This window comes from Dermacentor variabilis, chromosome 1 (genome assembly GCF_050947875.1).
Source record: "Dermacentor variabilis isolate Ectoservices chromosome 1, ASM5094787v1, whole genome shotgun sequence".
Lineage (NCBI taxonomy): Eukaryota > Metazoa > Arthropoda > Arachnida > Ixodida > Ixodidae > Dermacentor > Dermacentor variabilis.
This window is the reverse complement of record NC_134568.1, coordinates 156,266,042-156,288,425: the sequence shown is the minus strand read 5'-3', so window position 1 is coordinate 156,288,425 and position 22,384 is coordinate 156,266,042. Positions and strand designations below refer to the sequence as shown.

The 22,384-nt window shown below is 51.9% G+C and overlaps 1 protein-coding gene across 1 annotated transcript in view; it reads left to right on the top strand.

Moving 5' to 3' along the window:
• Positions 1–195: 195 nt before the first annotated feature.
• Positions 196–22,384, top strand: part of net (atonal bHLH transcription factor 8-like protein net) — a 29,503-nt gene continuing 7,314 nt past the window's right edge. Inside the window, exon 1 of the mRNA XM_075698080.1 lies at positions 196–1,450. Coding sequence (XP_075554195.1) covers positions 428–1,450 — 1,023 coding nt within the window. The 5' untranslated portion in view covers positions 196–427. The remainder of the gene's footprint in view (positions 1,451–22,384) is intronic.

Here is a 22,384-nt window from a genome sequence, read left to right as displayed (position 1 = left end):
TGGCGTCCGGCCCGCTTCCGCATTCTGAATGAGCCATCGGCTTTCTCGTTCAGCAGCCGAACAAAGCGTTACGTAATGAGCCGCGTGAGCAGCAGGGTCGCCCCCTTGCGAGGAAGGGGCGCGCGCCGCACTTGCCGCGCGCCATCGCCGCTCCTCCCTCCGGGATGAAAAGAGAGGGTGAGCCGGGCGGCCAGCTGTGTTTGCGCTCTCTGGCAGCTGTGGCCGCTGTCGCCTAGGCAACCTTCTGCGCATCCTCCTCCGGCCCGTCGCGGGCGGTAGCGGGAGAGCGGGGAACCCCGCCGGTTGCGGGCGTTGCGGCAGTCTAGTGCGCGCGGCCGGTGAGCACGCACGCACACACCAGAACCGGCCGCATCGCGTGCGTGACAGCTCCTGCTTGCTCGGCCGGCCGTGGCGCGTGCGTGCAGCCATGAGCGCTGCGTCGAGCGACGACAGCGGCGTGGAGCTGCACAAGCGACGCAACAAGCGCAAGTCGAGCGAGCCCCGGCGCCGGCGGCTGCTGGGCGGCCGGCCCCGCCCCTGCCGTGATGCGGACACAACCGAGGACGACTCGGCTGAGGAGCGCGTGCCGACGATTCCATCGGCCGCCGCCGGCCGCGGCTCTGTCATCCGCGAGGTGCGGCGGGCTGCGCCGGACGAGGGCCTCGACCTGACCACGACGTCCAACTCGCCGGCCACATCGGCCACGTCCAACACTGCCGGCGGCACCGAGGGCGATGACGAGTGCCTCCTCGACTTGCGGTCGACGGCGACCCACTCGTCGGTGTTCGAATCCCGCGAGACCGGCGTCGTGCTGTTTGGCGGACACATGACGCTGTCCGAGGAGTCGGCACACCGCGCGCCGGCTCTGCCCGCTCGGCCCGGCTCTTGGACTCCACCGTGCAAGAGACGCGCCGCAGACGATGGCGCCTTGGCTGGCAACTTGCGGGACACCTCCTGCCTTCGAGACAAGCGGATAGCGCTCTCCGTGTACGATAACGCGTCAACGTCCTTCCCTAGTGCCAGCACGTCGACGGCACGCGAGACATTCGACGCGAGTGACGTGGAACTAATTCCGAGGACTAGCAGGACGTCTCCGTGCCTGGACAGTACTAGTGGCGGCAGTCGCGTGGCGCAGCGCAACTACAAGGGCATGACCAGGCAACGGCGCATCGAGGCGAACGCCCGGGAGCGCTCGCGCGTCCACACAATCAGCGCGGCGTTCGAAGCGTTGCGGCGCGCCGTGCCGGCGTACGCGGACAACCAGAAGCTTTCCAAGCTGGCCATCCTGCGGATCGCAGCCGCCTACATCGTGGCCCTGGCTCGGCTCAACGAGAAAGACTACAGCTACGACCAGCGGGCCCCCTCGTTCGCCGAGTGCATCGACCTGTGCACGCGTACCATCCAGGCCGAGGGCAAGGCCAGGCGCAGGAGCACCGCGGCCGCCTCGAAGGTATACACCGACTTTCTTCGCTTTCAGTTTACGCATCGGAGTCAAGTGCGTATATTTATGCGTATAATGACTGTGTAAAGCTGTGTTCAAAGTATGACAACACGTGCGTTGTGTTCTACCTCCCAGAACGTCCTCGTGCTTGCAGCAGATTCTACGCTGCTTGCCCGAGGATAATATGCTCGACCATTGTCGCAGCTTCATGAGTGCACGTAAAAGGTTTCACGTGCAGGCTACTAATAAGTGGATGGCTTATTATTAGTCTGTGCGTCGAATAGTTCCACGTTGTGCATATTACCGGCGTAGGATTCGGTGTTCAACGCAAAAGTTTGAACTTTATTTTGCATGTATCGTGCATCTTTTTGTTTTTAATTATAGTCCTGTATGTAGTCGTTACCTTGGAATATCTGTGAAGGTTCTTTGTGCAGAAAGATAACCTGAAATGGCCTGGCGTGGGAACAAGAGTTCGCGATTGGTAGTCAGCCTCTTAATACAGCGAAGAAATACTTTTACGAGGTCAAGCGGACTAGGAATCCGAATCATAGAAAGTGCATTTGAAGAGTAAAAATGGGTCCGAGGCGCACATCATCATGATCAGGAGCAGCAGCCTGTTTTATGTGCACTGCAGGACGAATGCCTCTCCCTGCGATCTCCAATTACCCCTGACCTGCGCCAACCGATTCTAACTAGCGCCCGCGAGGCGCACTTGGCAGGCGTGAAAGAAATAACCGGTGGTTTATATAGACGACACTGTTTTCGGTTCACGGGGGCCGCTATCTTGGGCTGCTACCTGTGCATTTTCTAAATTTTGTGTGAAGCGAAGAGCGAAGTTACAGCGCTCGTATAACGGCCGAACGCGTCTGTACGATCACTTTCACGCGTGCGAATCAACCCTAATACTACGACTCTCGGTATTATGGTTGATTCTATCGCATTAACAGGCCATGATTACGGCACTCGGACGTCTCTATGAAGTAGGAAAATAAAATAAATGTTACTAGAACGGGCGCCAAAAGAAAGAAACTCGGGAGTGGTAAGGGGATTATATCAAGCCATGAGACTAGAAAATGTACTCGGCTGAGGCACTGTCAGATCTTTGGGAGGAGACTTCATACTGTAGTTAAGTTGAATGGGCTGATAATGATGCATTTTATTGAATCCGCTAAAAATGACCCGATTTAGATTTACAAACAAAAGCAAGCTGCTCAGTGAGGACAAAAGAATACTCTTGTTATGTCCTAGCTAGATGACAGGGATTTGTTTTCCACTCATATTTGTGCTACCAGTGAACACGAATGCGGACCAGGCCGCATTGTCTGAAATATTTTGCTCGTTCTACTTCTGGAACAAACACTTCCTATAGGCAGAATATAAAGGAAAGCAGACAATTTTAAATCTTTTGCATCACGAAGTTTCTACAGAAACTTGTTTTTCTCACCTTCGCACAAACAAAACAATAAGCGCGATTGAAGAAATACAAAAAATGAAAGGGAAAGCTACAGCCAATGTCGTGCACGTTCAGACATGTAGCGCTACTTGTTCAACGAAGCAGCAAGCCTGCACGGAACACTGCGTCATGTATGGTTCGCTGATGACACTGCATTAAAAAAAGTGTAAAGGCACGATAGACAGTTTTCGCTGCTTTATATCGCGAACGTGTGATTATGTATGTAAACCCGATGGGCACGCGTCGTAAGTAAAATTTTAACTTTGTATAGATAGCTTCATTCCGTGATTGGGCGCCTGCTTTGATATACTAAATCTAAGGTCCTCCATCGTTTTTGGCGTTAAAAGACGTCGATGATTTTCTCGACGATCCCCACTAGACGATGATGCTTGCGACTGTTTCCTTTGCCGCATCTTGAGGTTGACGGATAAACCCGGGAAAAGCAGTGTAAAAAATCGAAAGTGGTAAAGGAAAGAAATAAAAAAAAAGGAAGAAAGGACGAACACTATCATCAAACAGCAGAGTGCGGGTCAGCTTACATATTCACTGACCGCAGGTCAACGGTATAATTTCCCCCAAAATATTACTGCCTCATTCAGACACAAGAGAATCCCGGCCACGGCGGCTGCATTTCGATGGGACCGACATGCCAAAACACCCGTATATTTAAATTTAGGTGCACGTTGAAGAACCCCCGGCCGCCCGAATTTCCGGAGTCCCCCCACTACGACGTGCCTCATATCAAATCGTAGTGTTGGCGCCTAAAAGCCCATAATTTTGTAAGACACAAGATGCGGCGCAAGCGCTGTCCTGAGGAATGACAAGACCCCTGTTGTGGGAAACAGATGAGTTGCGCGGCAGAAAGCGCGCAAAGGACCAGTCGAGCAGAAGCTAACAGATAGGTTTTATTTTTCGCAGGCATAACCGAGCGCTAATTACAGGGTTTCACAAAGCAGAACCTCAGCTTGGGCATAGCGATTCTGACATCTCGTTTTATACCTATAGGAGCCCGTCGAACTTTGCGCCGACGGGAGGCACTTTGTGCAATGTTGACATTGAACGTGCGACTCACTGTGCTGAGCGCCGTTGCGGTACAGCTGGAGACCAGTGCATGCGGATGTATTGACTCCGGCAGCACGTCCCCCGCTTCTCCACTGCCAAGGCAGCGTTCAATCGGGAGGCGGCAGCCGTTCTCTCCCGAGCCAGGTGAAGGTGCAGAGGCGATCAGAGAAAGCGGCAGTTGCGCGCACGCCTGAGCTCCTCGAGGCGTGCGCACTCGAGCCCTATTTATAGCCCGGAGGCGCGGTCTTCGAAGCCTGCGTCGGTTCAGTGCTTGCACGACAGCCCGCTCGCCGCCGCTGGTTCGCAACCTCGCGGAGCTTTCCATCGACGCTGTAACCAGCAAACCCGCTCTAGTCTGTACGTGACGGCTTCCTGCTAACGCTGGCCCGCGCAGGAACGCCGCCATGTCCGTGAGCGCTTGAGCTTCGGCGCATTCCGCTAAGACAGGGATGAGCTCGGACAAAGTCTGGTGCCGGCATCGCGTAGCGGACGGCTGTGCGACTCCCGTCAACGCGCGAGTCCATGGCTGGACTCGCCGAAGGACTGGTGGCGTTTGGTATCGCCTATGTGCGCTTCCTTGTTCTTAAGTGAAAAATTCGCGCTGCCGCAGTAATTTTTAGCTTAAAGGAGTATACTGCAACGAAGACTTCCTTTATCTCACTTTTGTTTAAGTTGTATCTGCCGTCTCCTTAAATAGTGTGGGGGATTTAAATTCCTCGAGCGCTCAACAAATAATTAGATGGTATTTCATGCTACCAATTCAATGTACGTCACGTAGAGTGCGGTTCCGGGCTTGAGGCAGGACTTATCGTCATATTCAGTCGTGGTCACGTGGTATTTCGGCCATTTTGTCACCACAAAAGAATACTCGTGAAGCACTGTTCATTGTTGGACAAAAAGAAAAAAACGCGCAAGAGGTGTTTGCCTCGAATGACCTGAACAAAGTAAATATCAACGGTAAAACGGCGGGCTAAGCATACATATATTTCGCTTGTGTATATGGACTTCGCACGTTAGCACGAATTGGTTGCCTCAACTCCTTCCGAGTAATCATACCCCAGTCACACGGGGCACTTTCCGTCACGATCAAGCCCGATCAGGATCGAATTCCTCCATCGCGATTGGCTCTGTTCCGCAGCTTGCGCAGAGGAGCCAATTGCGATCGAGAATTTTGATCCCGATCGGGGCTCGATTGCGATCTAAAGGGCTTCGCTTCGTGTGACTGGGGTATAAGTGATGGTACTGTTAGAAATACGCTTGCGGGGCAGCCCTGCTCACTTGTCATCGCTAGCAGAAACCGCGCAACTTGGAATTCTTTGAAACTACGCTTGCGGAGCTGTTCCGACGCAAGTATAGGCAAGGACAGATAATATTACGTATATATGTATATTTGTTTTCTCTTTACCCTGCGTTAGGCTTTATTCTAGCGGTGCCATTCACGGTGCCCGGTTGTCAACATACAATTTTCGCCGCTAATGTCGGTAAGTGGCGCTTCGTGTTCGGTTCGAAGCTCTAGCCCAAGAGGTTCTCTGTAACTGTACGGTGAAGCTTGGGAAGCAATTAATGCAGCGAAACGGTAGTGCACCCGGCGAGCAAGCGGGACGCGCACCTGTGGCATGAAAGGCGTTCGCCGTAAGGCTTTAGTGCCGGGAGAAGCCGTCGCGCGCACCTGAACGCCTGGAGGGGAGGGCTACGCCGGGCCGACCGGCAAGGCCCTCGATCCGTCGGCGGTCGAGCCGCACGGGGGGCCGCCGGCCTTGGCGTCCTTGCCCTCCGCCACCGGCCATCCACGTGAACCGGACACCGCGCTGCCCCCTGGGCCAACAACCGGCCGTAGCGGCCCGGGAAGCCGCGACAGGCCCCCGGCCGACTTTGGGGGGAGGCGCACGCCGCCCCGGCGGGAGATGCCAGTCATGCAGGCTGCAGAGCAAGGCGCCGTGGAACCGAGCGGCGCGGCCGTCTTGGAGGCAGTGATTGAGCGGCCGCCGCACCGAGGAATTCAATTGCGCAGAGGCACTTACTCAGCGGTTACACTATTGGGCGGCAAATGGGCTCCGTAAGCTGTCCTCCTCGGCGCGGAGAACCGCCTTCCGAGTCGTGACCGCAAGATTCTCGTGATCCATGAAGGAAGGCTTCCCGCGCGAGACCTTCCTCACTTATATAAATTTGCAAGGCATTGTCGCTGGGTGCCTTGTTCCTCCCAGAGACGCTGCTGCCGCTTGCTTTTTACAAGTTAATAAGCCGCAGTTGAATTTGTTAGACACCGACTCAACCCCCGGCATTACTATGACATACCACCCCGCGAGCGGGCGCGGAAATGGCACATTTATGGCTAATCTTGTTAAAGAGAGAGAGAGAGAGAGATTTTACTCGTTATAGGGGAAAGTTGAGTAAAATGGCAAGAGAACGATTATTAGGGTGGTGACAAGATTGATGACGTGCTTATTGTTTGCTAGAAACTTACGTCAAGGCTCTAGCAATCAGCTGCATACATTAGGTGGTCTCGCATTATCAACTCCGATAGGTTATTTAGGAACTGACCACTGAAAACAGCGTTGAGTATTTCCTGCTTTTGTATGTTATTGTACCTATCAGTATGTGACACTATCTCTTGGGTCGATTTCGCCCGCAAGAGATACTCTCTCTCTCTCTGATGTCGGGATACAATGTAACGTGGCTATGCTTTCGTCGGTATATAGCTTTAACGCACATGTCTCCGCGGTCATGAACTGCGCGCTCAAATGTAGTTCAACCATTAAAGAATTCGCCGATGGGCCCAATTATCGCTTTCTCTTCTTCCAACCCGTTCCAGAGTTACACGCGGGCCCATTACTGGCCTATACGGTGCGCATATCGATTAGGTTTACGGCGTTTTTCGATTCGGCCAAGGCGCTTTCAAGCATGACCAGAACCAAACTTGCTTGTCTCGCAGTGTCCGGCGGATCCAAGAAAGCTAACCATGCATGAACATATAAGGAACCATGCCACAAGGGTTCGTTATAATCCGCAAGGAAACGTCACGTCTTCTTCTTGCATTCCGGGTGACCCTGGTTTGCTGGGCGTGTGTTAATATAACCCAGTGACACTGCAACAGGTGCTCGATCACCAGGCTCAAACCTCCTGCAGAGAGCTGAGAACGAAGGAAAGCAATAGGGAGGGAAAGGCCGTTTAGACGGCGCGCGGTAGAACCGATTAGACGAACTTCCTGGCATGGTTCTTCTCTTCTTTTCTTTCCTGCATTACCGAGTTCGCTTGAGGGCAGTGAACGAGATGTGCGGTCAAGTTTCGTAAGCATTAATTACTTGACTGACCAAGTCGCTCTTGCGGATTCGCAGCCACGCACTGTCGACCGTAAAATATGGCCATTAGTTTGGCAACCACATACCAGGTGTTCCAGCGAACACTTTTGACTGATTCTTAACTACAGTGCAATAGCAGTAGAGTGGTATATTATTTTGTCTCGACTCATTATTCACATTGATGGACGTTAGGAATTTTGCAAAAATCGCCTAATAACTGTCAACAGTTTTAGTGTCTATCAATAAAGAATTACCAGAAATTAAAGCTTTGGTCACCAACAACATGAAACTGATGAATGATCTTCAGAATACGATTGAGATAAGGAGTATTGAGGGCTTGTGTATCGAGCTCTTATGCTGGAGTCATCTGTTTGTCTTGTACGCGGTATACAGACCCCGTGATGCATACGTATATAGCTCCGGAATACTTGAGGAAATGAGAATCTTATATGACGCAATACTTGAAATCCAATATCTTAATCATTGGTGATTTCAACCTACCCGGTGTTGATTCGGACGGACAACAGTCCCTTGAAAGTTATAACAGTCGCGTTAACATTGTTTCTAATATCATGGGGCACACAACCTAATCCAAGTTGTTCGTGAGCCAACACGAGAGTAGGGGTCATGCGAATCGGTTTTACATTTATTGTTTCTTCCGATAATAATCTCCAAGAAGTGGACTTGTCGTGAACTCTCACCAGCGACCTCACAGTGGCAGCGTGGGCGCTGGAATCATTAACAAGGAAGTTGGTGGATATTTTTGAGGATTTATGGAGGGCAGCAGAAATTTCTTTCGCCGGCGCGAATGCCTCGCCGCCGAAAGACATGTTAATATCGATACCGCGCTTTGTTTTTAAAGAACTTCTTGAGAGTCCTCGTTGAAACACCCGGTAGATGGAATTCAAAAGCAACGGCGTCATCCCGTGGGCAGTGCGGCCAGGAGGGACAGCATCGATCAGGCCGGAAGGGGCCAAGCGCTGGTGGAGGAGAGGAACGAGTCTGCGCTGGCGGGGTGCACGTGCGGATGCGCCGGGCCCCGCGGTTCCCCGAAGCCGGAGCTCTTCCCCGAACTCTGATCGTAGGAGCAACCACCTGCTGTTGCTTCCCTGCCTCCCACGTCTAAAGCTTTGCCACCAGGGAGCTGAGGGGGGGGGGGGGACCGTGGCGTCCGAGCGGAGGCGAAAGATGTGCGGGCCGTACCAGCTGCATGCATAAATGCAGCGTGCCATGTTCGTCAGGCTCTTCGGCGACAGCATAGGACTTTAGGACATACAATTCGGGGGTTCTTCAGCACCCAGTCACGCGTTGATATGCGTTACGCAAAAAGGAATTGCAGGAAGCGGAGTGGCAGTGATAGCACATCCCTCTCGAAGTTCACGTTCTGATGACTCGGAGACCGTGCTTCGGGAAACATGTAGAGAATGTAGAGACTTAGTGCTATTTATTTCACTTGCGATTCTGCGCATGCGCCGACCCAGATGCGGTAAATCAGCCGTCGATTTCTTCGTGCATGCGATTTTTGAGTGCATGGAGTACTCAGCTTCCCTGTGAAATCGGTTGAACGGAGAAGAGACAGCGCGGATAGTTCGAATACGAAGCGGCAATATTTTGACAGAACAGTGGGTTAAGCCCTGCGGGAACGATTCCTAATGTGGTTTCTTTTTTGGAACCAAAACAATCGAAATAAGTCTACGCCAAACAATAAGTGTCTTCCGCTGAAGGCAGCTACCGCGTTATCTTCATGTAAAGCGGAAATTCGCAATTCGCATATGCGGTTACCTCATGTCCGAAAAACGCAATAGAAGATCCATCTGTATCAAACGTTCTTAAAGGAATTCGCCGATGAAACAGCTCCCCCATGTGCCTACAGCGTTCGAGGCGAACACTCGCGTTTACAAGCATCGGAATCAACCGCGGAACACAAAGGTGCTTTCGAAAACAGACACGGGTTACTTAATGCATTATTTGCTTCGGAATAAACAGCTGTAAGAGGGTCGGGGGTGTAGCGCCTTTCTGTCTGCTCTTTCCTTCCTTTTCGGAATTTTTGCATGTCTTATAGCACACACTCGCCAAGAAGTTATGGAGTCAGGGACAGACAACAAAATGCGTGTGACGTCAGAAAAAAAAAAGAAAATGCACCAGGACGACATGAGAGGAGAGCAGGGTTACGATGCCTCAAATACCAACGCTGAGTCCCTCTCTGGGCGACGATGCTCCGGGCGAAACACTCAGGGTCGTTGCCTTCTGCGCTGGTAACCACGCGCGTCCGCACGCGCCTCTTTCAGCATCGTGTTTCGCAGCGTCTCCAAAAACGTCGATTCTGGAACGTCGTCGCCATGGCGCCACGAGTGCAGGTTGTCTGCGCAAATAGTTTTATTTGGTTCCGAACCTGGCAAGGCGTTCTCTGAAACACTTTCTGAGAATTCCATTCGTCATTCTCAGCCTTGGTGATTGCAGGGTCAAACAACTTTTAAAAAAATTCATCACAGACCACAGAGAGGGCCACGTATGGGGAGGAGGGGATGAAAGAGGGGGGCAGGTTACAGTACCCACTTTAGTGGCGACCACCAATGCGCTCGCGGCTGTAGTCCCTAGTATAGCTACCGTGTGAAAGAACCTCGTTTCAGCTCAGTAGGGCTCACACAGGTGAGCTGTTGAATGCGTGACTGTGAAGAGGGGAGCGTCAACTTCTCAACGCAATCTTCCCTGCTTAGAAAGGAGGGGGTGCTCGGGGCCAAGCTGGCTTCGGACAAGAGAAAAGTGAACGGGTGGACGAGGTGGGGTCGGGAGCCTCGCTGAAAGGACGACCGGCGAAATCGCGCGCGCCGGCGGCAAGTCGAGAGAGCGGTCAGCGGCGCGCTCACCTGCGCGTTCTTTTCGCCGCGCGCACAGGTGTCACGTGCGGCACCGCGGGAGCATCTCGCGCACAGAGGCAGCGGCATCTGGGAAGCGCGTGCCCGCCTCGCTTCCCGGCACCTCTTCAAGCGGAACGTGCACCGTGGCGCGCGCAGGCACCCGCGGGTGGCCGCGCACCGGAGTTAACGGAGTGGAACGTCGCGGCGCTTTAATGAACGCGAGCGGGGCTATCGTGTGCGCGTTGCCTTGCAGCATGAGGAACGCGTGGCTCAGGAGCCAGAAAGTCCTCAGGGCCGTCGAGAATGGAGCAGTATCCATGAAGCAGCCAGTGTCCGTGCGCGGCCCTTGTGTCGCCGTCGAAGGTTCGAAATGCCGTGACCGGCCGCTGGTTGTAGATTAACTTCATATGCGCTACCGGTGACCGCTCAACGGATGCAAACCTCCTCCTCCATTTGGTCTAAATTCTGACACACGCGTGGTTGATATCGAGGAGACTTCTTCACTGCGTGCGAAGCACTTTCTGCGATCCCAGCGTGCTGTCACTTTGTTTAAGTGCAAAGTCAAATGTCTGGCCCTGAATGGAAGAAAGCAGGTTAAAAGTTTTTGTCACAGCCAATAATTTTTCATGCAATCGAAATTGCAACTCTCTGACTCCGAACTTGCAGGACGAATAAAATTGGTGTGCTATCGGCGTCAAATGCTTACCGGCGTTGGCCGGATCTAAGAAAAAAGCTGAATGTCTCATCAGTTTGGGAACGTACACCAGTGAGCAATAGTGTACGGACCAGATATTGCGCGATAAAGCTCATTTCCTTCTCTGTCTGTAAATGTAACCTAAAAGGAAAGGGACACTAAAAGTCAACATTAAGTCAACGTGGACTGTTGAAAGACCATCCCAAAAACCTCGAAACGCTTGTTTCATGCGAATAAGAGGCTTATTTTAAGAGAAAATGCGTTCTGAAGCGCCCGCGTAACTCTAGCGCAGTTCAAATCGCCCGCCTTCCGATCGACGAGTGGTGACGTCATGGTCTCATAGTGACGTTGCGCCGTTGATGAGTAAAACGGCGCCCGCAGACGGCGCTACGGCTTTTTCTGCGAAACCGCAAACGCGCGGCCAGAAACAGAACCAAGACAGAGCCGACAGCAGTGCGAAAGCGGAACAATGGTGGCTAGCGGAAAAGAAAGCGCGCAACGATAAGCTGGTTCTTTATTTTATGGCGCCAACTTTGACGCTCGTTGCAATGGACGACCCCGACAACCACACATTGGCTCGCGATGCTAGGCTCGACTTCAGCGATTAAAGCCCTGATGAACATGACCTGCCGCTGAGGGCTCGCGCTGCCGGCGTCGTTGCGTACTACTACGACGGCAACTGTATGTCATGGCTGTACATATTCGCACATTTGTAGCTTTTCCTTCGTGAAAGCCAAATGCCGCACTCACCGCCCCGTCTTCGACCTGCAGTTCTTGCGCTTCGGAGAATGCAAGTAAGACCGACGGAACAGCGCTACGGGAAGGGGTTGCTTTGAAAGGTACTCCACATGACTTCAGCAAATCGGCGTTGAGCTCGTAATCCTTTGGACGAAGGTGCAGCGAGCACACTATGCGATTTTTCGGCTCTTTGCCAACGCACTGTGGCAGAGGTACGGCACTTAACCACTTCGAACGGAGAGGTTCACTCGTTGGCACACAGTGATAAGCAACGTTGGATTCGCCGCTGCAACTGCCCTTGGCCAAGTTCCGCGGACCGTTCGCGCATCCCACGACTTCACATGGACGTGGCATTCTCGCTGCTTGTTCCAAATGCAAGTTTCGCGAGCCAGCAGAACCAACGCAGCACGACGCGATAACGAAACAACTGAAACTCCAAAGCGCGCGCGGCGCAGAGTCGAGCGCGCAGAGTCGAGCGAAAACGAAACCTTTCGACCACCCATACTACTGAAGGGTAACGTCAAAATGTTATTTTTTCTTAGAATGGAACAGAAGTAGACAAGTAGCATTTTCTTCCGTCTTATAACCTAATGAAATGATCTTTTTAATACGAGTAGTTGAGTACTAGTGACATAAATTACGATGAGGAGTGCCTTCGTCATCGGCCTAGTAGCGGAATGTCGCTGGGGGGTCTCAAATCGTGTCATGCATTTACCTCAATTTACCGGTTACTAAAGCTCTGTTCGCGATTATATTGACACCTTAGACGTTCTAGAGCATTACTTTATCACTTTAACTTGACTTCATAGTAACCTTTAGTGTCGCTTTAAAGACTGCAGTTAAAACTTGACATTGTGTAATTTCCAGTAAACTCGTCAATTTCAGTTTATGCATGTCAACGACGCAGAAATTCAGTATTTTCGGTGACCCTGTGGTCCATATACTTTTGCTCACGGGTACACCTTATGTACTCTGGGCGGGTATTCAAAAACTTCTCTTACGTAAGACATTCTTCTGATTGGCTGGTGTTTGGGCATCCGCCACTCCTGATAGCGATCAGTGTGCTGACGAGGCAATCGCCGCGGCGATATCCAATCGCAGATGGTATGATTGAAAAAGAAATTTCGTGAATAATAGCCTTCATTTGCTGCCTGTACTATGCCTTCGGCTTGGTGCTGTATAGTTTTACTCTCTGAAGGCACAAAAAATTCGAAAGTTTTTCGCCCAACTCACGCACTGTAATCTTTTGATGCCGGCAGTACGCATACACTTGCTGTGGCTCACCAGCTACGATGCGTCCTGCACCATCAGAATCCAAGTATATACGCGCTTCTTTAAAACCGAGGTTGATTGTCACTAGTGTTTGGATCGCACCGCTGGTGCGATCGGTTGTTGAGAACTCGGCGCTGACGCCCGTGGTTGTACCTGGGTCGCAAGCCCCAAGGGTAGCGTTGGCCTGGCGGCCTGGGGTACAACTGGAAGCATCCGAAGGTCCCGGCAAAGCAAGAGTCGACTGGTAACAACAAAATAACTTGTTTATTTTAACATCGCAAAGAGTTGGCGGTCAGGTTGACCGAAGTAGAGAGACGGGAGAGCACTTTACTCAACAGAAGAAATCGGAGCCCTCTTTTTTGCGTCCGGGGCAGCTGTTTTTATACTCTCGCAGTTGAGGGCAAGAAGGAACCCCTCAATAGACGAGCACGTGAGTGTACAATGGGCTAAGGTGACGCACACTGCCGCCGGTCGGGCACAAAGACTGGAAGGAGAGGGTGACCCCTTGCTTTCGCATCGCCTGGTTCGGGCACAATGACTGGAGGGAGAGGGTGACCCCTTGCTTTCGCATCGCCTGGTTCAGGCACAATGACTGGAAGGAGAGGGTGACCCCTGCTGTCGCATCGCCTGGTTCGGGCACAATGGCACATACACTCACACACGCACATGAAGACACGTGGCATCGGAACATGCCTGGAAACGCCTGGCGGGGAGCGTTGCGGCGACGCCGCACGGGCCAAAATGTCTGCCGCCCCGCCGCAGTCGCGCCGGCAAAACCGCGTGTCGCAGGCGAAACGCAACAGACCGCCCCGCCGGGGGAAGGAGATCCCGATGGACAGGGGACTGCATCCGCTGTCCGGAGGGATGTCGCTCGATGATGCTCATAACCGAAGTCGGGCGTCCCTCGACGTTTCTTGAGCGCAGCGCACAGAGAAGGCCTCGTTCTCTCGTTCAGGTTCGCACGGGACACTGCAAAGTGACTTCGGGAGAGTTCACATTTTTGCTCTCGTTCCCGGCAAGCGTTAGAACTACGCTGAAACTCAACCGCTCAGTCAGCAAGCACGGCACAACCCTCACTAAGCCCTGCCAGGCTCTTTCCCCTTTTTATACCACTGCCTAGTTCCTTACAGTAGTCTAGCATCACTCAGAACGCGTCCACAAATTGGAAAATTGCACTAGAAAGCATATCATCACTTTGAAACACTAAACAAAAGCAATATGTTAAAAAAAATCCTCCCTCAGGAAGAAAAACATCAGTAACCAACAATTTTGAGGCTGATTCTTACGTTAGGGGCTTCGACTTAAGCCATCGGCGTTACCGTTGAGACTCCCCTTTTTGTAACGCACCTCAAAGGAATATTGTTGTAAAGCGAGGCTCCAGCGCAGGAGGCGGCCATTTTTGGGAGAGATGGTCTGCAGCCATTGGAGAGGGCAGTGATCCGTCTCAATGATAAACCTCGAGCCGGCTAGATAGCATGACAATTTCTGAACGGCCCACACGAGACATGCACACTCTTTCTCGGTGGCGCTATACGCCTGCTCACGACTGGTCAGCTTACGACTAGCATACAGGACGGGGTGTTCTACTTCTCCCTTTTCCCGTTGGCACAGTACAACGCCCATGCCTCGCTCACTAGCATCGCACTGAACAATGAACCCTTTTGTATAGTCTGGCGATCGTAGCACAGGCTGGTTTGTTAGGGCACTCTTTAGGGCGCTAAAAGCTCTTTCCTTTGTCTCGTCCCAGACGACTGTTTGAGGCTCTGACTTTCTTAGAGCATCCGTCAGGGGAGCCGCTATATCAGAGTACCTGGGGATGTACCTCTGATAGTAGCCGGCGACACCTAAGAACGACCGAATATCGGTCTTCGTGCGCGGTTGCGGAAAGTCTCGCACAGCGGCCACTTTTATTTCAGAGGGGCGGCGACGACCCTGACCAATCACGTGACCGAGGTAGACAACCTCGGCCTGTGCTAACTGGCACTTAGGAGCCTTTACTGTCAAGCCCGCTTCGCGCAGGCGGGTTAGCACTGCCCGCAAGTGTGCCATATGCTCAGACCAGGATGCGGAGAATATCGCTACGTCGTCTAGATACGGTAAAGCGAATTCTTGCTGTCCCCGCAACACTTTATCCATGAGGCTTGAAAAACAGTATGGCGCGTTCTTCAAACGAAAACTCAACACTTTAGGACGGAATGTTCCCATTGGTGAAATGAACGCCGCATACCTACTAGCCTCTTCTGTAAGTGGAACCTGCCAATAACCCCTGACAAGATCTAGGGTGGAAATAAACTGAGCGCTACTAACTTTCTCAAGGCGCTCCTCGATGTTAGGGATCGGATAAATTTGATCCTTAGTGATGGAATTAAGCCTGCGGTAGTCGACGCAAGGACGAGGTTCCTTGCCCGGTACCTCAACTAAAATCAAAGGGGAGGTATAATCACTCTCACCTGCCTCAATAACACCGAGCTGTAGCATTTTCTTTACCTCAGCCTCCATAATATCGCTCTGGCGGGGTGACACCCGATACGCCTTGGATCGTACTGGCTCTGGGGAGGTAAGTTCTATATCATGAGTAAGTACAGAAGTCCTACCAGGCCTCTCAGAGAACAGACCTTGAAACTCTTGTAATAGCTGGTGTAGTTCGGTTTTCTGTTCCGGCGACAGCGATGCTCCACTGACTAAGTCACTAATGACTTGACCGGTGTCTTCCCTGTTCGTCACTGAGCCTAGTCCCGGAAGCTCGACCGGAAGCTCTTCAGGAACGTTTACCATCATGCACACCACTGCTTCCCTTTGTCTATAAGGTTTGAGCAGATTACAGTGGTAAACTTGCTGTGCTTTCCGCTTTCCTGGCAGACTTACCACGTAGTTAACGTCCGACAGTTTCTGAACAATTCGTGCTGGGCCCTCCCACTGCACGTCTAGTTTGTTGTTTAGCGATGTGCGCAATATCATGACCTCATCGCCCACCTCAAAACGACGGGCCCTGGCTGTCCGATCATAATAAACCTTGGCCCTCTGCTGGGCCTTTGTCATTGCTTCACCTGACAACTCCTGTGCCCTTCTTAAGCGTTCGAGGAGCTTAAGTACGTACTCCACCACGACTGGGTCGTCGCCCCTACCTTCCCACGATTCTCGAAGCATGCGAAGCGGAGACCGAAGCGAGCGACCGTACACCAGTTCAGCTGGCGAAAACCCCGTAGCTGCATGCGGCGCGGTCCTTAATGCAAACATCACCCCAGGCAGACACAGCTCCCAGTCAGTTCGATGTTCAAAACACAACGCTCTCAACACGCGCTTCATGACGGAGTGGAGCTTCTCAACGGAATTCGACTGTGGGTGGTACACTGAGCTGTGTAGCAGCTTTACCCCACACCTTTCGAGAAAAGTTGTCGTCAAAGCGCTAGTAAACACTGTGCCCTGATCTGATTGGATTTCCGCAGGGAAACCAACTCGCGCAAATATGGACAGTAGTGCATTAACTATCTCAACTGAGCTGAGTTCTTTAAGCGGCACTGCTTCAGGGAACTTTGTCGCTGGGCAGATCACAGTCAAAATGTGTCTGTACCCCGTGGCTGTTACCGGCAGAGGTCCCACTGTATCAATAACGAGCCGTCTAAAAGGCTCCGTTATGATAGGTACCAATTTCAACGGCGCCCTTGATTTGTCCCCTGGTTTGCCCACCCGCTGACAGGTGTCACATGACCTCACGAAGTGGTCTGCGTCCCGAAAACACCCTGGCCAATAGTACTCTTGCAAGAGACGGTCCTTAGTTTTCTTAACTCCTAGGTGTCCGGACCACGAACCCCCGTGTGACAAGCGCAACAGATCCTGACGATAGCATTGAGGCACGATCAGCTGATCGAACTCCACTCCTCGGCGGTCTAGATACTTCCGGTACAGGACTCCACCTCTTTCCACAAAACGCGCAGTTTTCCTGGCGATACCTTCTTTGACATTGCAGCGTATGTTTTCTAGGCTACCATCCTTCTTTTGCTCGGCTATCAAAGCCGACCGGCTGACTTTTAGCAACCTATCAAGTCCGTCTGACGTAGGCGCGATGAGCAAATCAGTAGATAGCTCTTCTAACTTTCCCGTGTCGGGCGTTTCCTCTCCAGTATCTGGCGCCTTTAACGTTACAGACTCAAGTTTATTCAGTTCGGGCGTGCTCTGAATATCAGCTTGCTGCGCCTCTGACCCTTTTTCGTTGTTTGATAACGTCGGCCCCGCAACTACCGCCTTTGCAGCGAGCTCCCGAACCTTCGATCTGGTTAAGGCCTGAACACTAGCTTCACCAAACAAAAGCCCCTTCTCGCGCAGGAGGTGATCGGACCTGTTTGAAAATAGGTACGGGTACTGGGGTGGCAGCATAGATGACACTGCCGCCTCTGTCTCAAGCGCTCCGAAAGGTCCTTCAATAAGCACCTTTGCTACTGGCAGACACACGCTATGAGCTTCCACGGCTTGCTTGATCCACGCGCACTCGCCCGTGAACATATGGGGTTCTACATAAGACGGGTGAACTACATCCATCGTAGCTGCGGAATCGCGAAGCACTCGGCACTCTTTCCCGTTCACGAGGAGGTCTCGCATGTAAGGCTCGAGAAGCTTCATGTTCTCGTCAGTGCTGCCTATTGAAAAAAACACAACTTTTGGTGTTGTTTCCGGACACTGCGCCGAAAAGTGACCCGGCTTCTGGCACGTATAACAAACGCGCGCTTGCCTCATCTCGAACCGCTTTCTGCGTTCGGCTTCGGCTGCCGCCGTCTCCTTAGGTTCGGTCGCACTGCTTCCACTCGCATCCGCACTACGCGTGTTCCCCTTTGCTCTCATGGGTGTGAACTTCGGCCTCTCAAACTTCGAGCCAAATTCACCCTTTTGACCGTCCTTAGCTCCGCGAGCCCGACGCGTCACAAACTCCTCGGCTAGCTCAGCGGCTTTAGCCACCGTACAAACGTCTGGCCTATCCAAGACCCAGTACCTCACGTTCTCAGGTAACCGACTATAAAACTGTTCTAGCCCGAAACACTGCAGAACTTTATCGTGGTCACCAAACGCTTTTTCTTCTTTGAGCCACTCCTGCATGTTTGACATAAGCGTATACGCAAACTCTGTATATGACTCACTTTTGCCTTTCTCATTTTCCCGAAACTTCCGACGGAACGCTTCCGCAGACAGCCGGTACTTTTTTAGCAGACTCGATTTTACTTTGTCGAAATCCTCTGCCTCCTCTCTATCCAAGCGAGCGACTACGTCGGCCGCCTCGCCGGGTAACAAAGTGAGCAAGCGCTGTGGCCACGTTTCCCGAGAGAACCCCTGCTTCTCGCACGTTCGCTCAAAGTTAACCAGGAACAAACCAATGTCCTCTCCAAGCTTAAACGGCCGCATCCGGTCAGTCATTTTGAACAATACGCGTTCTCCTGCACCGTGTGCCTGACTTCCATTACGAGCGCGTTCCATCTCTACCTCAAGACGCTTCATTTCCAAAGCGTGTTGACGGTCACGCTCTTGTTGCTCTCGCTCTTTCTGTTCTTTACGTTCACGCTCTTCTTTTTCTTTTGCAGTCTCCCTCTCTTCAATGGTCTCAAGGCATTCCGACAGCTCGTCATCCTCAGCCTCTAACTCAAGAATAGCCTTTAGCAGTTCAGGTTTTCTTAGTTTGTCTGAGACATCCAGACCCAACTCTCTTGCAAGCTCCAACAATTTCGGTTTGCGCAACGACTTCAAATCCATGGCTGCTCTGAATGCTGCTTTCTCTACTGCTTACTATTGTCTTGCCGCAAACTAACCAGGCAGCAACGACAACCACAATTACCAGCTCTGTTTCTGACACTAACAAAAGCCTGGCAAAGCTCAGAAGAAGAAAGTCCCGCACTCACCAAACCTCGCAGGCAGGAATTCCGCGCAGTCGTTCCGCTGCAGGCAACCAGTCGTCACACAGGGCTCGTTGCACTGCTCCCGGATCGTCGTTGAGCTGCTCAGCATACAGTCAACTGCATCTCTTCGCCGCTGGCCTCCGTTGTCGCGATCTCACCGCTGGCAGACAGTTGTTTGAAGTCGGAGGCGATCTCACCGCTGCCAACCAGATGTTTGGATCGCACCGCTGGTGCGATCGGTTGTTGAGAACTCGGCGCTGACGCCCGTGGTTGTACCTGGGTCGCAAGCCCCAAGGGTAGCGTTGGCCTGGCGGCCTGGGGTACAACTGGAAGCATCCGAAGGTCCCGGCAAAGCAAGAGTCGACTGGTAACAACAAAATAACTTGTTTATTTTAACATCGCAAAGAGTTGGCGGTCAGGTTGACCGAAGTAGAGAGACGGGAGAGCACTTTACTCAACAGAAGAAATCGGAGCCCTCTTTTTTGCGTCCGGGGGCAGCTGTTTTTATACTCTCGCAGTTGAGGGCAAGAAGGAACCCCTCAATAGACGAGCACGTGAGTGTACAATGGGCTAAGGTGACGCACACTGCCGCCGGTCGGGCACAAAGACTGGAAGGAGAGGGTGACCCCTTGCTTTCGCATCGCCTGGTTCGGGCACAATGACTGGAGGGAGAGGGTGACCCCTTGCTTTCGCATCGCCTGGTTCAGGCACAATGACTGGAAGGAGAGGGTGACCCCTGCTGTCGCATCGCCTGGTTCGGGCACAATGGCACATACACTCACACACGCACATGAAGACACGTGGCATCGGAACATGCCTGGAAACGCCTGGCGGGGAGCGTTGCGGCGACGCCGCACGGGCCAAAATGTCTGCCGCCCCGCCGCAGTCGCGCCGGCAAAACCGCGTGTCGCAGGCGAAACGCAACACTAGAAAGCCGCAGGTACTGACTGCAAGTGCGGAAGAGGGTGCCTGGAGAGGGCATCTTTTGCGTGCATATTGCTGCGCTTGCGCAATAACGACGACGACGACTATTTCAAACGAAAGCACGTTATCGACGTCCATTTGAAAGCTCATCAGTGCGCCCGTGTGCCTCAGATACTAGAGGTTCGTAGGAACACGAAAGGGATTGACTGACGTAGAACAGAGAATATCGCTGAAGACAGCGTTCCGACAATGGGTCTGACCACTGGTGATCAGAAATACCTGGGATAATATAACGTCAACATCTATAAATATTTACATAGATGTACATTTTATATATATATACACATATATAGATATTTATATAGATGCCCTTGTCAGCGGCGTCCGCATTCAGGTTGGGTGGAATGCAAGAGCTCCCACACACCGAGCTTTGGGTGCACTTTAAAGAGCTCCAGGTTGTCGAAACTAATTAGGTGCCCTCGATGCCTGAATTTGAAAGCGAATCAATCATGTGTGCCAATAATTGTCAACGTTCTTCTGCGAAATGGATATTTCCGGAAGCAATATGCGGCGCACGTAAAAAAATATTCTGCAGTGGTAATCGAATGTTGCCCTATTAAGCGCTTACTAAAACAAAATAAAATAATAGCACAAACAGGTGCGATGTGAGGATGCGTGGGTATCACGATACTTGATAAAAGAATATTGCAAAGTGAAATGGGGGGCCACGGTGCATGCTTATTCTACGAGTCAGTGTGTCTTTCACAACGCTGTGGCAGATAGAGGGAAATCACATAGGACATTTACAAGGCTGAATGTCGCGTTTACCATTTGTTGGCTATCAAGAAATGCAACCTACGCCGGTAAGAATGTTCAACTGCTGTTCACAGTTGCCTCGCGCAACGCAGGATATTTTTGTGTTCTGGCTAACCATTTAATTAGGCAAATATAATGGATCATCTTAAGTATGTATGTTTTTGTTCTTGTTAAATTATAAATGTTTAGAGCACTGTTGAAAGCACCCAGTCGGTTTTGTGAGGTTACCTTCCGCGCAGGCTGTTATTTTACAGCGAAGCTTTCGTTGCTACCCCTCCCCTTTCTTCTTCCTCGATTTTCAGCCTGTTTTTGCCTAGCAAAGCGGGACGATCCCACAGACATTGTTGTAACAGTAAAGTGGACCCGATCCCGGAGACTGTGTGCAATCGAAGGTGGTGACTTGGGGGCCAGACCCGCACACCACTGCACGATGTGCGTCCTGGCAATGGTTTTAATGTGCTTCGTAACGCGAGCCGATCCTGCAGGCCGCGCAGTCCCGATAGTTACAGTCGCTCAAGTGTAGCACGTGAACTTATAGCTTCTTTGACTACTTCTCTGGGTTTGGCTTCGGGTGTGTCGTCGATTCTACGAAGCAGTGTGTCTTTCACAAAACTGCGGCACAGAGAGGGGAATCACAAAGGACACTTTCAAGACAAGCATAATTTACAAAGGACATCTCGCCGGATAGACTCAGCGGGAGATCTCCGCGCTCGCGTAGGTCTCGCGGTAGGTCTGATTGATTGATCACGTGTCTGTCACAGGTCGCCGCTATGTTTCACACTTTGTATACACACCTCTGCTGACAGTGCTTCTTTCACCAATCGCAAAACGTCGCATTAGCTTCTAGGTCATCGCTGCATCCACGTTGCATACCATGAGGCGAGTGTGAACTTGTGTTTGCATTTAAGCAAATGCGTAAACTATCGCAAAAGTTGGAGATAAAATGCAATTGCACACATCATGTGTCTCTCCGCAAATCATCTAAATCAAACAGTTCAAGACAACTTAGGTTAGCCTAGACAACCTTACCAAGTGCCTTGGATTAGCCGTAAATTTCTTTTGTTTGTTTGTGTGTGTTGAATAGAACACGACAACAGTGCGCTCAGACGGCCCTAGAACTGCACGAACCACGCAAACGAGTACCGTGACATTGTTAGTTCATGCTCGCCTGCGGCACCGAGGAACTACCGTATTTTTTTATATTTTTTTGAGCAATTATGACTAGCCGGCTTCTCTCGCAGTGAAGCGCTGCAACTATTTCCTGGGCTTGTGTTCGGAAAAGGTCGTTAGAGTTTAGCGGTCTTTAGACGACGAATGCCTGTTTTCACAATACCCCAAACTGGTGAGGTGAAAAATAATTGCCTTGATCACCGCTTGGCAGCACCGTCGTTAATGGCCTAAAGCGATTCTTGCTTTTTTTATTCACCAGGAGGGTGGCACTTGGGGCACGTTGGTAATCCACAGGAACGTTAAAAAGCGCGAGCTGGACACGGACGAAAAAGGTGCATTAGCTGTGTGTGTATACGTGCCTTTTTCTTCCGTGTCCATTTCACGCCTTTTCACTTTCCTTTTTTCAATTTTTTTTCGCCTGTCAATCGGCAGCAAACAAGAGGTTGAAGGGGTTGAGGTGCTGGCCTCGCATGCGTCGTATATCCGGGGTAAGGAGCCTTCGTACACGCACGCCTACTCCGTGTACGCATGAAGCATCGTATGAAGGACCATGCACGGAGACCGATCATCCTGCGGTCCGGTTCATTGTGCAGCTTCGCTGATTGGCAGAGTCCGGCTGGAAGGGTGGCTGACACAAAAGCTGCGCCGCCTGCCATGTTGATGGGCGCACATAGCCAAGTTACGTTCGTTCACAGCGCGCTCGAGGACAGTGCGGTGGCAGCGCGCAAGCCATCCAGCGTTGTCCTCGCACGCTTTCTTTTCAACCAGGAAGTCCCCG